The 12500-nt window shown below is 39.1% G+C and overlaps 1 protein-coding gene across 1 annotated transcript in view; it reads left to right on the top strand.

Moving 5' to 3' along the window:
- The window catches only part of LOC138958426 (lysosomal alpha-mannosidase-like), a gene marked incomplete in the record, with an annotated part of 49896 nt that overhangs the window by 32039 nt on the left and 5357 nt on the right, over positions 1 to 12500 (top strand). The window contains 1 exon segment of the mRNA XM_070329569.1: positions 12034 to 12135. Within this exon segment, the coding sequence (XP_070185670.1) occupies positions 12034 to 12135 (102 nt within the window).

Here is a 12500-nt window from a genome sequence, read left to right as displayed (position 1 = left end):
GGCAGTATGACACACACACTCAACAGAACATGGCGGTAAGACACACACACTCAACAGAACAAGGCGGTATGACACACACACTCAATAGAACAAGGCGGTATGACACTCACAATCTCTAGAGAGACTGAGGGGGTATAACACAAATTCTAAACAGAACAAGGCAGTATAGCACAAACACTCAACAGAACATTAAGGCGGTGTGACACACACACTCAACAAAACAAGGCGGTATGACACACATACTCAACAAAACAAGGCGGTATGACACACACACTCAACAAAACAAGGCGGTATGACACACATACTCAACAGAACATGGCGGTATGACACACACACTCAACAGAACAAGTCGGTATGACACACACACTCAACAAAGAGACGGAGGCGGTCTAACACAAACACTCAAGTTAGAAGGAGTAATTACAATTAACAATTGTGGAGATTTCTTTGCTGATGTCTTTTAATTTTTAATTTTGTAAAATAAATTTGTTTTACCACAGTTGCATTCAGTCTGCTACAAGTATGAGCACAACCCTTTATTTTTTTATAATTTTCTTATTTCTTCAAGGTATTGAAGGTATTTTTCTTTTCTTGATCAAATTCTCATATTTTCAGGAACATGATAGATAAATAAACGAATATAATATTCATCATAATACTTAATAAAAGAAAAATTAAATTAAAAAAAATCCTACCATTAATTTACTCTTTTAGAGAGACTGAGGCGGTCTAACACAAATATTCAACAGAACAAGGCAGTAGAAAACAAACACTCAACAGAACAAGGCGGTATGACACACACACTCTGTAGAAAGACTTGGGATACAATCTTTTTTTATTTTTTTTTCTCACTCAATCATGTAGGGTTAGGGTTAGGGTTAGGGTTAGGGTTAGGGTTAGGGTTAACTTTTTTTCGTTTTTATTGTCCTTTTTATTTTATTTTTTAAATGCGAGGAGCATCCTTCTTCATAGTTTGTTTTCTTTTCTTAATAAAATTCTGATATTTTTAAGTACATGATAAATAAACAAATATCATTACAATCACTAGTAAAATGTCAAAAATCATACCATAAATGGACTTTTAAGGTTTAACTCCCATTACAGACCTATGAAGAAGGATGCTTCCCGCTTTTACGAAAGAAAAAAACCCAAGTAAAACTTAACATAACCCTAATTCTAACCCTAACCCTAACCCTAACCCTAACCCTGCATGCAACTGAGAAAAAAAAATTCTATCCTGAGTCTTTCTACAGAGTGTGTGTGTCATACAGCCTTGTTCTGTTGAGTGTTTGTGTTAGACCGCCTCAGTCTCTCTAAGAGAGTAAATTGATGGTATGATTTTTTTTAATTTTTAATTTTTATTTAAATGTTATATGATTAATATTATATTCGTTTATCTATCATGTTATTGAAAATATTAGAATTTGATTAAGAAAAGAAAAATACCTAATGTTTGTGTTCTACCGCCTTGTTTTGTTGAGTGTTTTTGTTAAATTGCCTCAGTCTGTAAGAAAGTAAATTAATCTAAGTACTGAATTTTTTTCTTTATTTAAATGTTATGATTTATATGATATCGGTTTATCTATCATGTTAATGAAAATAGGAGAATTTGATTAAGAAAAGAAAAATACCAATGAAGAAGGAGAAAGAGTAAACAATAAGGGTTGTACTCATACTTGTACCAGACTGCATGAATGCAACTGAGATAGACAAACTGAACAAAATTAAAAATTAAACAAAATCAGCAAAAAAAATTCCCACGATTGCAACTTGTTATTACTCGTTCAGTTGAGTGTTTGTGTTAGACCGCCTCAGTCTCTCAGTTAAGTGTGTGTGTGTCATACCACCTTGTTCTGTTGAATGTGTGTGTCATACAGTCTTGTTCTGTTGAATGATTGTGTTAGACCGCCTCAGTCTCTCTACAAAGTGTGTGTGTCCTACCGCTTTGTCTCTCTGTTGAGTTTGTTTGTCAAACCGCCTTGTTCTGTTGAGTTTGTTTGTCAAATGGCCTTGTTCTGTTGAGTTTGTTTGTCAAACGGCCTTGTTCTGTTGAGTTTGTTTGTCAAACCGCCTTGTTCTGTTGAGTTTGCTTGTCAAACGGCCTTGTTCTGTTGAGTGTTTGTGTTAGACCGCCTCAGTCTCTCTGTAGAGTGTGTCACAGTCATACCACCTTGTTCTGTTGAGTGTGTGTGTCATTCCGCCTTGTTCTGTAGTGTTTGTGTTAGACTGCCTCAGTCTCTCTGTTGAGTGTGTGTGTCATACAACCATGTTCTGTTGAGTGTTAATGTGTTATTCCGCCTTGTTCTGTTGAGTGTTTTTATGTTAGACTGCCTTGTTCTGTTGAGAGTGTGTGTGTCATACTGCCTTGTTCTGTTGAGTGTGTGTTTTATATCGCCTTGTTCTGTTGAGTGTGTGTGTGTGTGTCATACCGCCTTGTTCTGTTGAGTGTTTGTGTTATACCGCCTCAGTCTCTCTACAGATTGTGTGTGTCATACCGCCTTGTTCTGTTGAATGTTAATGCTATACTGCCTCAGTTAATCTACAGATTGTGTATGTCATACCGCCTTGTTCAATTGAATGTTTGTGTTATACCGCCTCAGTCTCTCTACAGATTATGTGTGTCATGCCACCTTGTTCTGTTGAGTGTTTGTGTTATACCACCTTGTTCTGTTGAATGTTTATGTTATACCGTACCGCCTCAGTCTCTCTACAGATTGTGTGTGTAATACCGCCTTGTTCAATTGAATGTTTATGTTATACCGCCTCAGTCTCTCTACAGATTGTGTGTGTCATACCGCCTTGTTCTGTTGAGTCGGTTTGTGTTATACCGCTTTGTTCTGTTGAATGTTTATGTTACACTGCCTCAGTCTTGCTACAGATTGTGTGTGTCATACTGCCTTGTTCTGTTGAGTGTTTGTGTTATACCGCCTTGTTCTGTTGAGTGTTTGTGTCATTCCGCCTTGTTCTGTTGAGTGTTTGTGTTATACCGCCTTGTTCTGTTGAGTGTTTGTGTTATACCACCTTGTTCTGTTGAGTGTTTGTGTTATACCACCTTGTTCTGTTGAATGTTTATGTTATACCGCCTCAGTCTCTCTACAGATTGTGTGTGTCATACCGCCTTTTTCTGTTGAGTGTTTGTGTTATACCGCCTTGTTCTGTTGAGTGTTTTTGTTATAGGCCTACCGCCTTAATTGTTCTGTTGAGTGTTTGTGTCACACCGCCTTGTTCTGTTGTGTGTTTGTGTTATACCGCCTTGTTCTGTTGAATGTTTATGTTATACCGCCTTAGTCTCTCTACATATTGTGTGTGTCATACAGCCTGGTTCTGTTGAATGTGTGTTTTATACCGCCTTATTCTGAAGTCTGCAGGGGAGTGTGTGTGTTATGGCGCCTGGTTCTGCTGAGTGTTTGTGTTATACCGCCTTGCTATGCTTAAGTGTGTGTGTGTTACCACCATATACCTCTTCTTCTTCTTCTTCGTACGACGGTTGTGTCAGACTCGGAATCTGGAGGATGCCATGAACATGGACGTTCTTTCCAGGTCCTCCAGTGCTCCCCACATTTTGGTCCTCAGATCTGTTGGGTCAGGCCATGTCTGGATCCACCATATACCAAACATTGACTCATGGCACATATGTAAATATAGACCACTGCTTGCCATTTTGCCGTAGTAACGTAGAATTTATTTATGGGACAACCAACTAACATCCCATTTACCAGACTAAAGTCCTTTTTGTTGTTAGTAGGTTTGCCTCAATTTCTTCTTCTTCTTTCTTTAGACTGCCGCCTTCATCAAAGTGAAGATTCTGATTTAGGAAAGCAAAAAAAATTAAATGTAGTAGAACCAACTTGGCGGTTAGTTCCGTGTTCGTAACTGAATACAAACGAACTGGCCGCAGTAGGGATTACTTGATTATGCAGACAATTGTCATTGAATCGAAAGTACATTCAAAGCTCTCACTGTGGCTTACTTCCGCTCTGACTAATTACAGAGCGACCAGTCCCGACCTAAAACTAAAGTAGGCCTATGTGCATGTAATGCTGTTGTTGTTTTAGTATCTTCACAGTATTTTCTCACGTTATACTAAGTTTTGAGCCACAAATATGATAAAATAAGGGAGTTATGATGCACGTTTCGAAGCGTGCGAATCACGAAAGTAAAAAGCACGTAATCCTGTGGTTATCCGCTCTTTCACTCGCTTGTTTCAAAAATGCACCATAACTCCCTTGTTTTTCTAGGCTTCAAACGCAATACAACATGCTAAAATATTGTAGAAATGCTAGAACAAAAAAAAATGTAGGCCACATGCAGATGCTTTTCGGTTTGAGTCGAACGTGGTCGCGCAGTAGTTAGTCAGATCTCTCCGTTCTGATTGGTTCAATTAATGTATATTCGCTGTGAAGGTTAACGCTCAGCATTGAGGGATCTATATACTGAGCTACAGTGAGAGTACTGGGTTTATAGACCGAGTATGTAGATGACGACAGTGAGTGTCATAAACTGACCAGTTTAATCTGACAGTGAGCGTTAACATAGCGCGACAATAAGGTGGTGTATGTGTGTGAGTGTGTGTGTGTGAGTGTGTGTGTATGTGTGTGTATGTGTGTGTGTGTGGTTTGGTCCCGCTGATCGAGAGAGAGAGAGAGAGAGAGAGAGAGAGAGAGAGAGAGAGAGAGAGAGAGAGAGAGAGAGAGAGAGAGAGAGCTTCCGTTGTGAGAGGACTAAAATCGCACAGAAGTTGTCTCCCTTCCTGTGAGACTGAGATGTCGGGTTGGCACGAAAGTCACAACAGTTACTGTGTCCTCGACTTAACTCTGTGTGTGTGTGTGTGTGTGTGTGTGTGTGTGTGTGTGTGTGTGTGTGTGTGTGAGTGTGTGTGTATGTGTGTGTGTGTGTGTGTGTGTGTGTGTGTGAGTGTGTGAGTGTGTGTGTTTCTGTGTGGTGGGTGTTTCTGTGTGTGCGTGCCTGTATGTCTGTTGGTGTCAGTCTGTTAGTCTGGGTCTGGGTGTTCAAGTTGAGCCCACAGTATATGTGGGAGTGTGAAAGAGAGAGAGAGGGAAAAAAGAGAGGGGGGAGGGGGGAGAGAGAAAGAGGGGGTAGGGGCGGGGAAGGGAGCGTCGGGAGACCCCTCTCAACCGTTTATTTTCTCACCCATTACTCAATTAATGTGTCGTTCATGACCGTTCAACGCACTCTGCACTCCAAAATAGCCTGCCACAGAGTTTATCTCCCTTCCATCAGAATGTCTCTGTCGGAGCAAAAAAACTCCACTACCTTGTTCGTATCCTACCTGTGCATAGGATGGCACAATGCTGAGCACGTTGGCTCAAAATTGTTGAGCAAACCAAGCAACCATATGCAACCAACCAGCCAAATAGCCGCTTTGAAAGGTATTGTTTAGGGGATTTTTTTCTCGTTCTAACAACAGCTAGGCACATTTAAAACTTCACTAAATAAAATCATTTGCATTTTATTTTATAAACAAGAAATTCCTCCGAGGTAGGAAAAACACCCCCGTCCTTACCATTCTCACTGCCACCAACTGAGAAGGTTATTTCCCTTTGACCATTAATATGTCCCTCTATAAGTCCTTGTAGAATCTTAATCCACCAATAACTCCCTAACCGTGTGTTTGACTGGTCCCAATTTTTGTAAGGACCGTCTCAGGAATGTATAGAACCTGTTCACCAAGTTTGGTGACGATCGGTCCGTTCATTCTTGAGATCTATATGCGAACACAAACACACAAACACACAAACAAACACATCGACCGAATCCTATACACACCCCTATACTGGGGGTGTAAATACAGATACATATTATTTCACTTTCGTCAGATTTGTGCATACAAGGTCTGTATGAAGCTGGGTTGTCGTTACATTTTAACCTACGTAGTATCTCCCTAAATTAATTGAATTAGAAGAGAAATAGACCTATAAAGAAGAATGCTCCCCGCCTTAAAAAAAAAAAAAAGAAAAAAAAAAAAGAAAAAGAAGGCAAAAAATAAGGGTAGTAGCAACCTGCATGCAACTGAGAACATTTTTTTTTTACTAAGACAATCCTTTTTTTGTATGGATCTTGGCCGCATCATTAACGTTTTATCATAAAGTAAGCTGTTGTTTGAAATATTCTGACACTGTGGAATACTTTCATTAGCACGGCCAAGAAGCGACATTTTAATGTCATATTCTGGATGAAAGTCGCTTGTTCATTTCAATGCTTGTTTTTCTCTCAGGTGCCAGGAGACAGGTTCCGAAGAACTCTCACTGACTCCATTGCACATGTCGTATGCATTTAAAGCGCTTACCGTCTTCCCTTTGTTTATCAGATGTCATATTCTGGAACCCAAGATTATGAACAACGTGCAAAAAAATAATTCAATCGCTGTGACAAATTCTGAAGGGAATTAGCGCCAAGTACCTATTACTCGAGGTACTCGGTTCAGACCTAGATTTTGAATTGTCGAATGGTAGGACGCAATGGGGGCGCGGTCACTGACGTGGTAAATGTTGAGGGCGCACGTGCCAACAATTAAACGCCACTTCGGGCTGTGTGACTGCCTCGTTTACTTCTGTGCAACTTCTACAGACGTGGATCATCAGCCGTCTCATTTTGTTGTTCGGTGCGTGCTCTGAGTGTGCCTTTCGTATTCTCTGTTCGCTGTAAATGTCATTGCGATTTTTTGGAGTTACTTAGTCTGCAACTTGTTCTGCATCGCAATTCGATGTTCGTAAAATATGTCAAAGATAAGTCTTTGCGTATTTAGCCTGTCTGTGTGCTCTGCTGAAATGACGAGAAGGGATGAAAATATTAGAGAGGGTGGAGGGGGAGGAGTAGGGGGTTTTGGGCGGATCAAAAGTGGAACGGAGTGATTTGCTGTTTAGTCGAAGAAAGTGTTATTTTTGCCGCCCACGTGATCATTTCGTACACATTCTTTTTACTTTCTGCGGTGTTTTTTTCTTCGTCCCCCTCCCCCTTTCTCATTTGTTGCTTTTCGCTTTTTAATGTACGAAAGCAACCATGCATCAATTACGTGCGTTTGAACGGGGGTTACTTTTACTTAAAGTGTTCGGCGTTTTTTTCTGCCTTTTTACATTCAACCTTTATCCTTTTTCCTCTTAGCCTTTCCTTTTTCCAGATGTATTTATTTGTGCTTTATGTTGTTTCCTTTCCCTTTCTTTTAATTTGTACTTTATTTTAAAGGCCCCTTCCTTGCGTTTAATTTTCTTTGAGTATCTGTCATGTACGCCATTTTGTTCTTGTTTTTATTCACACAGATATTCTCTTTCTCAATGCTCTGCTCGTTCGTCACTGTCCCTGTAGTAATAGTCGGTGCCAAAAATGAAGAGTGAACACAGCTGGAACCGTTTAAAACGAGCGAAATTTGAAAACGCATTAAAACTTTCCCCGCAGCTTCAAGTTTCTGTCGAGAGGTAGAATGTCGAGCGAGAGTTTGCGAGATTTGGATTGGTTGCAGTGTAAGTGTACGTTCAACTCACGTACGTCACATGAAAAAGGTTGAAGAGGTGCTTCTCGCGTACAGGTCCACTCTAAGCAGAAGTATTTCTCTTTTGAACACGTTTCTGTAACAAATGTTGGACTCTGTCCGTCAGGTCTTAATTGCCTATATTGGACATGAATTGGTTTATACGATTCGAGTTCGAGACATAGTATATATAGTTCTACTGGCAAAAGTAGCACACATAGTGTTGACTGGTGTTCACATGAATAATGCGTTTATTATGTGAGCCTCTTTTGCTACTAGAACAATGTACTATTTCACAAACTGTTACAGAATTGCGTTCTTCTTCTTCTTCTTGATCTTCTTCGTCCATGGGCTGAACCTCCAACGTTCACTCAATGTCCCTGTACAACTGAATTACATTCTGTTCAAGAAAGACTCCCGCATTCCTTTCGTTTTTAAGAGTTCTTGTACGCTACCCGTTTCACGATCTTGTTCTCCCCAACTTGGAGACGAGGTGTTTTCAGAACAAACCACGTTATTTTTGCACGGTGTATACTTTTCGTTCAGAGATGTCGCTTTAATGGGAGTTTTGTGTATCGTGAGAGTGATGTCACATCCTCTTGTTGTCAGTAACAACAAACTGCTGTGCATTTGGTATTTCTCTCCCGAATCAGATGCAATCCAAGCAAGAAAAGAATCTCTTTGGGATTTCAGTTGAACTGAGGTGCTATTTTGTGTTGTTGGATGTGATATTGACGGGTGCAGTGGCGTGGTGGTCAGACGTTGGCCTCCTAATCGGGAGGTCGTGAGCATGAGCTCGAATCCCGGTCGCCGCCGCCTGGTGGGTTAAGAGTGGAGATTTTTCCGATCTCCCGGGTCAACTTATGTGCAGACCTGCTAGTGACTTAACCCCATTCGTGTGTACACGCAAGCACAAGAACATGTGCGCACGGAAAAGATCCTGTAATCCATGTCAGAGTTCGGTGGGTTATAGAAACACGAAAATACCCAGCATGCCTCCCCCGAAATCGGCGTATGCTGCCTGAATGGCGGGGTAAACTCGGTCAAACACGTAAAAATCCACTCGTGCTAAAAGCATGAGTGAACGTGGGAGTCTAAGCCCATGAACGAAGAAGAAGAAGAAGAGGATGTGGTATTTTTCTGGTTTTGATATGTATTGTGTTGGAAGTTCGAATCATTCAAATCTGCACTCAAGACATTCCTTTTTTTTCCAAATAATCCATGCATTCTCCACTGCCCACCCCCATCCCACCCTGAATAACTGTACATATTTAATGGTTGATGGTGTGTTAGTGTGTTAGTGACTTTAAGTCTCCGTGTGTGTGTGTGAATGAGCGTATGTGCGCCTTGAGTCGCCTGTTGGTGAGATATGTGCGCGTTACAAATATTCGTATTATTATTATTCTCTGCAATGCTTGTTATTTTCGCAGGCGCCAGCGGACAGGTTCTGCGTAACTCATACCTGTGTGTTTTATTTATTTTTTTATTTTTTTGTATCTCTTTAAAGCGGTTATTTCCGTTTGCTATTAGATCCTCGATTAGATTAGTAAGTTTGTTTGTTGTTGCTAAAAATAAAGAGTAGCAGAAAACACGTGATAGTCAGCATAAAATGTAGGTCATCTGACCTATATTCGTCGGGCCGATTTATTACAAAACTATTAATGTGTGATTTTTAAAATCAATGGGTATGTGTTTCACCCTAGATTGGTATTTCATTTTATTTCTTTTTTTGTTTTTATTTTTATTTAACTTCATTTTATTATATTTCCCCCCTCAACTTTCAGGGGCAAACGGGCAAAGAGGTACTTTTCTTTCTTCTTTTCTTCCTTCCTTCCAGCTGAAACTTTTGTTGATCTAATGCACAGCGTTAGGATAGTCATCTCGTTGCTGGCAAAGAACTAATCGCAATGATTTGCAGTACATTTGACTAATCTTTTTTATATATTTTTTGTATACATTTTTATTATTTTGCTTTTATTTTCAGTTGATTTAGTTTTTCTCAACTTCTAGCTACAACCAGTTCAGAGAAGAAGTTTTTTCCCTCTTTCTTTTTAACTATAACCTCAGTTCATTTAGTGCACTGTTCTATGATAGTGTCGTCTCTTCGCTGACAAAAAAACAAACAAAAAAAACAACCACCGACTGTACGTTTTCTTTCTTTCCTGTTCTTAGAATCTAATCCCCCTTTTTATAATTAAATTTTAAAAAAACCCTTTATTTGATTTTTTCTCCCTCAACTTTCAATGACAACGAGTTTAGAGAGATGGTTTCCTTTTTCTTTTTATCTATAACATCAGTTTATTAACAGCGTCGTGATAGGCTTGTCTCTGCTGGCAAGAGACACTGACCAACAGTACATTTTGCTGTTTATTATTTTTTTTATTCCTTTGACCTTCCAGTGACAAAAAGGGCAAAAAGTAGCCAGCTTCTTCCTTCCTTTCTTCCTTTCTTCTATAAATTCAGTTCATTTAGTTCCTATAGTTATGGTCGTCTCATCTCTTTGCAGACAAAAGACGCTGACTACCAGTATTAACATTTACTGTAGTTTTTTGTTTTTGTGTGTGTTAATTTTGCTTTGCCTTTTACTTTCGTTAGTTGATTCCATTTTGTTTCTTCACCTTACAGCGACAGTCAGATTAGAAAGGTACTGTTCTTCTTCTTTTATTTTCCAAGGCAAAACAACAATATATATTGGTCTAGGATAACCCGACCGACCCTATTTTTTCCCGCCGACCCTAACACCTTTTTTTCATTTCTCAATTTGAAAAAAACCCGACCAACATCTGGCACCTTTTACGAACCATACCGAGACTAAAAAAAATAAAATAAAAAAAAAGCCGACCTACCGACCCTATTTTGTTGGGTCATGTTACCCTAAACCAACATATATTTTTGGGGGGCCTAAGCTCACTTCATTTATTTTAGATGTAGTGATAGTATCATCTCTTTGCTGGCAAAAGACATTGTTTAACGTAGTTTTATTAATTGCATTTATTTCATTCTATTTATTGTTTATTTTTTAGTGACAACAAAAACAAAAGGGACAAGTCGCGTAAGGCGAAAATACAATATTTAGTCAAGTAGCTGTCGAACTCACAGAATGAAACTGAACGCAACGCAACGCAGCAAGACCGTATACTCGTAGTCGTAGCATCGTCACTCCACCGCCCGTGGCAAAGGCAGTGCACGTGGAATTGACAAGAAGAGCGGGGTATTCGTTGCGCTGAGAAGGATAGCACGCTTTTCTGTACCTCTCTTCGTTTTAACTTTCTGAGCGTGTTTTTAATCCAAACATATCATATCTATATATTTTTGGAATCAGGAACCGACAAGGAATAAGATGAAAGTGTTTTTAAATTGATTTCAACAAAAAAAATTTGATAATAATTTTTATATATTTAATTTTCAGAGCTTGTTTTTAATTTGAATATAACATATTTATATGTTTTTGGAATCAGCAAATGATGGAGAATAAGATAAACGTAAATTTGGATCGTTTTATAAATTTTTATTTTTTTTTACAATTTTCAGATTTTTAATGACCAAAGTCATTAATTAATTTTTAAGCCACCAAGCTGAAATGCAATACCGAACCCCGGGTTTCGTCGAAGAGTACTTGACCAAAATTTCAACCAATTTGGTTGAAAAATGAGGGCGTGACAGTGCCGCCTCAACTTTCACGAAAAGCCGGATATGACGTCATCAAAGACATTTATCAAAAAAATGAAAAAAACGTTCGGGGATTTCATACCCAGGAACTCTCATGTCAAATTTCATAAAGATCGGTCCAGTAGTTTAGTCTGAATCGCTCTACACACACACACACACACACACACACACACGCACAGACACACACACATACACCACACCCTCGTTTCGATTCCCCCTCGATGTTAAAATATTTAGTCAAAACTTGACTAAATATAATGACAGGTTTATTGCCAGCAGAATTTTTTTTTTGCTTTTCCAAAAAAGTCATAATTAGCAGTTTCCGAAAGTTTTAGCCAGTCCCTTGTGTCACCTTTCCCTGCCGTTAAAATATTTGGCAGTTCAGGCCATATTTTTGGTGATTTGAAATAGGTTGCAGCGTTTGGCTGCCGGCACTAAACGACACCCCTGAGTCGTCTCCTCCTTCTTTCCATTTTGTGGTAGTCTTCATTTTGTTTGAGGTTATAATATATTGGTTACAAGAACATATAAATAAATGTATCTGATGATTTTGTTTGAGCGTGTCATCCTTTCGTTTTTCAGAAGCAACCGGGAAAAATTAAAAGTCTACTTTTTTCAGTTTGATGAACTGTGTTGTAGTAGTCTTATTATTTTTTGACTTGCATACTACTTTCTTTAAATTATCTTCTTCTGCTCCGCCTTGTTTTTTTGTTTGTCAGAATAGGGTTTTTCTATTCCAGTGACAAGTAAGACGAAAACAGGGTTCTTGCTCCTTCGTCTTTGTTTGATCTTATTTTGAAACTGACAAAAGTGACTGGTTACAAGTACATTTTATCTAATTAATCTGATGATTTTTCTCTGGTTTTATCTCTTTTCAGTGACAACCAGGGCAAAGAGGTAGTTTCCTTTTTCGTCTCTGACCTCAAGTCGGGTGGAAAGTTCTACACGGATTCTAATGGCAGAGAAGTTTTGGAACGAAGGTAATTAGGAGGGTTCTTTAATTCTCCAGAATTAGCATCAAAAGGTTTGAAAAGCTCGGAAGGGTTTTGGGCACTTCGCCGTTTTAAAACGCGTTTAAATTGCCCATTATGCCAACCCTACATAAGAAAAGCAGCTTAAAGGTGCCCTTTTCGATTATGCCTGTCAGTCTGTTGTGCAGATGAATTTGTTTTCGTGCTGTTCTGTTTTCTGTTACCTTTAGCAAATTGTGTGTGCCTGGTCTTGGTCTGGTTTATGTTTGAATCAAATTTAGTTTCTTGCATTATTTGCCAGTACTGTATCTGGTAATGTTTCTCTGACCTTGTCCATTCCGTGCTGTCTGTCTGCTTGCTTACTTGTCTGTGTG

Source organism: Littorina saxatilis, linkage group LG2, assembly GCF_037325665.1.
Source record: "Littorina saxatilis isolate snail1 linkage group LG2, US_GU_Lsax_2.0, whole genome shotgun sequence".
Lineage (NCBI taxonomy): Eukaryota > Metazoa > Mollusca > Gastropoda > Littorinimorpha > Littorinidae > Littorina > Littorina saxatilis.
Note: the sequence above shows the minus strand (reverse complement) of the source record. Positions and strands in the feature narration are given on the sequence as shown.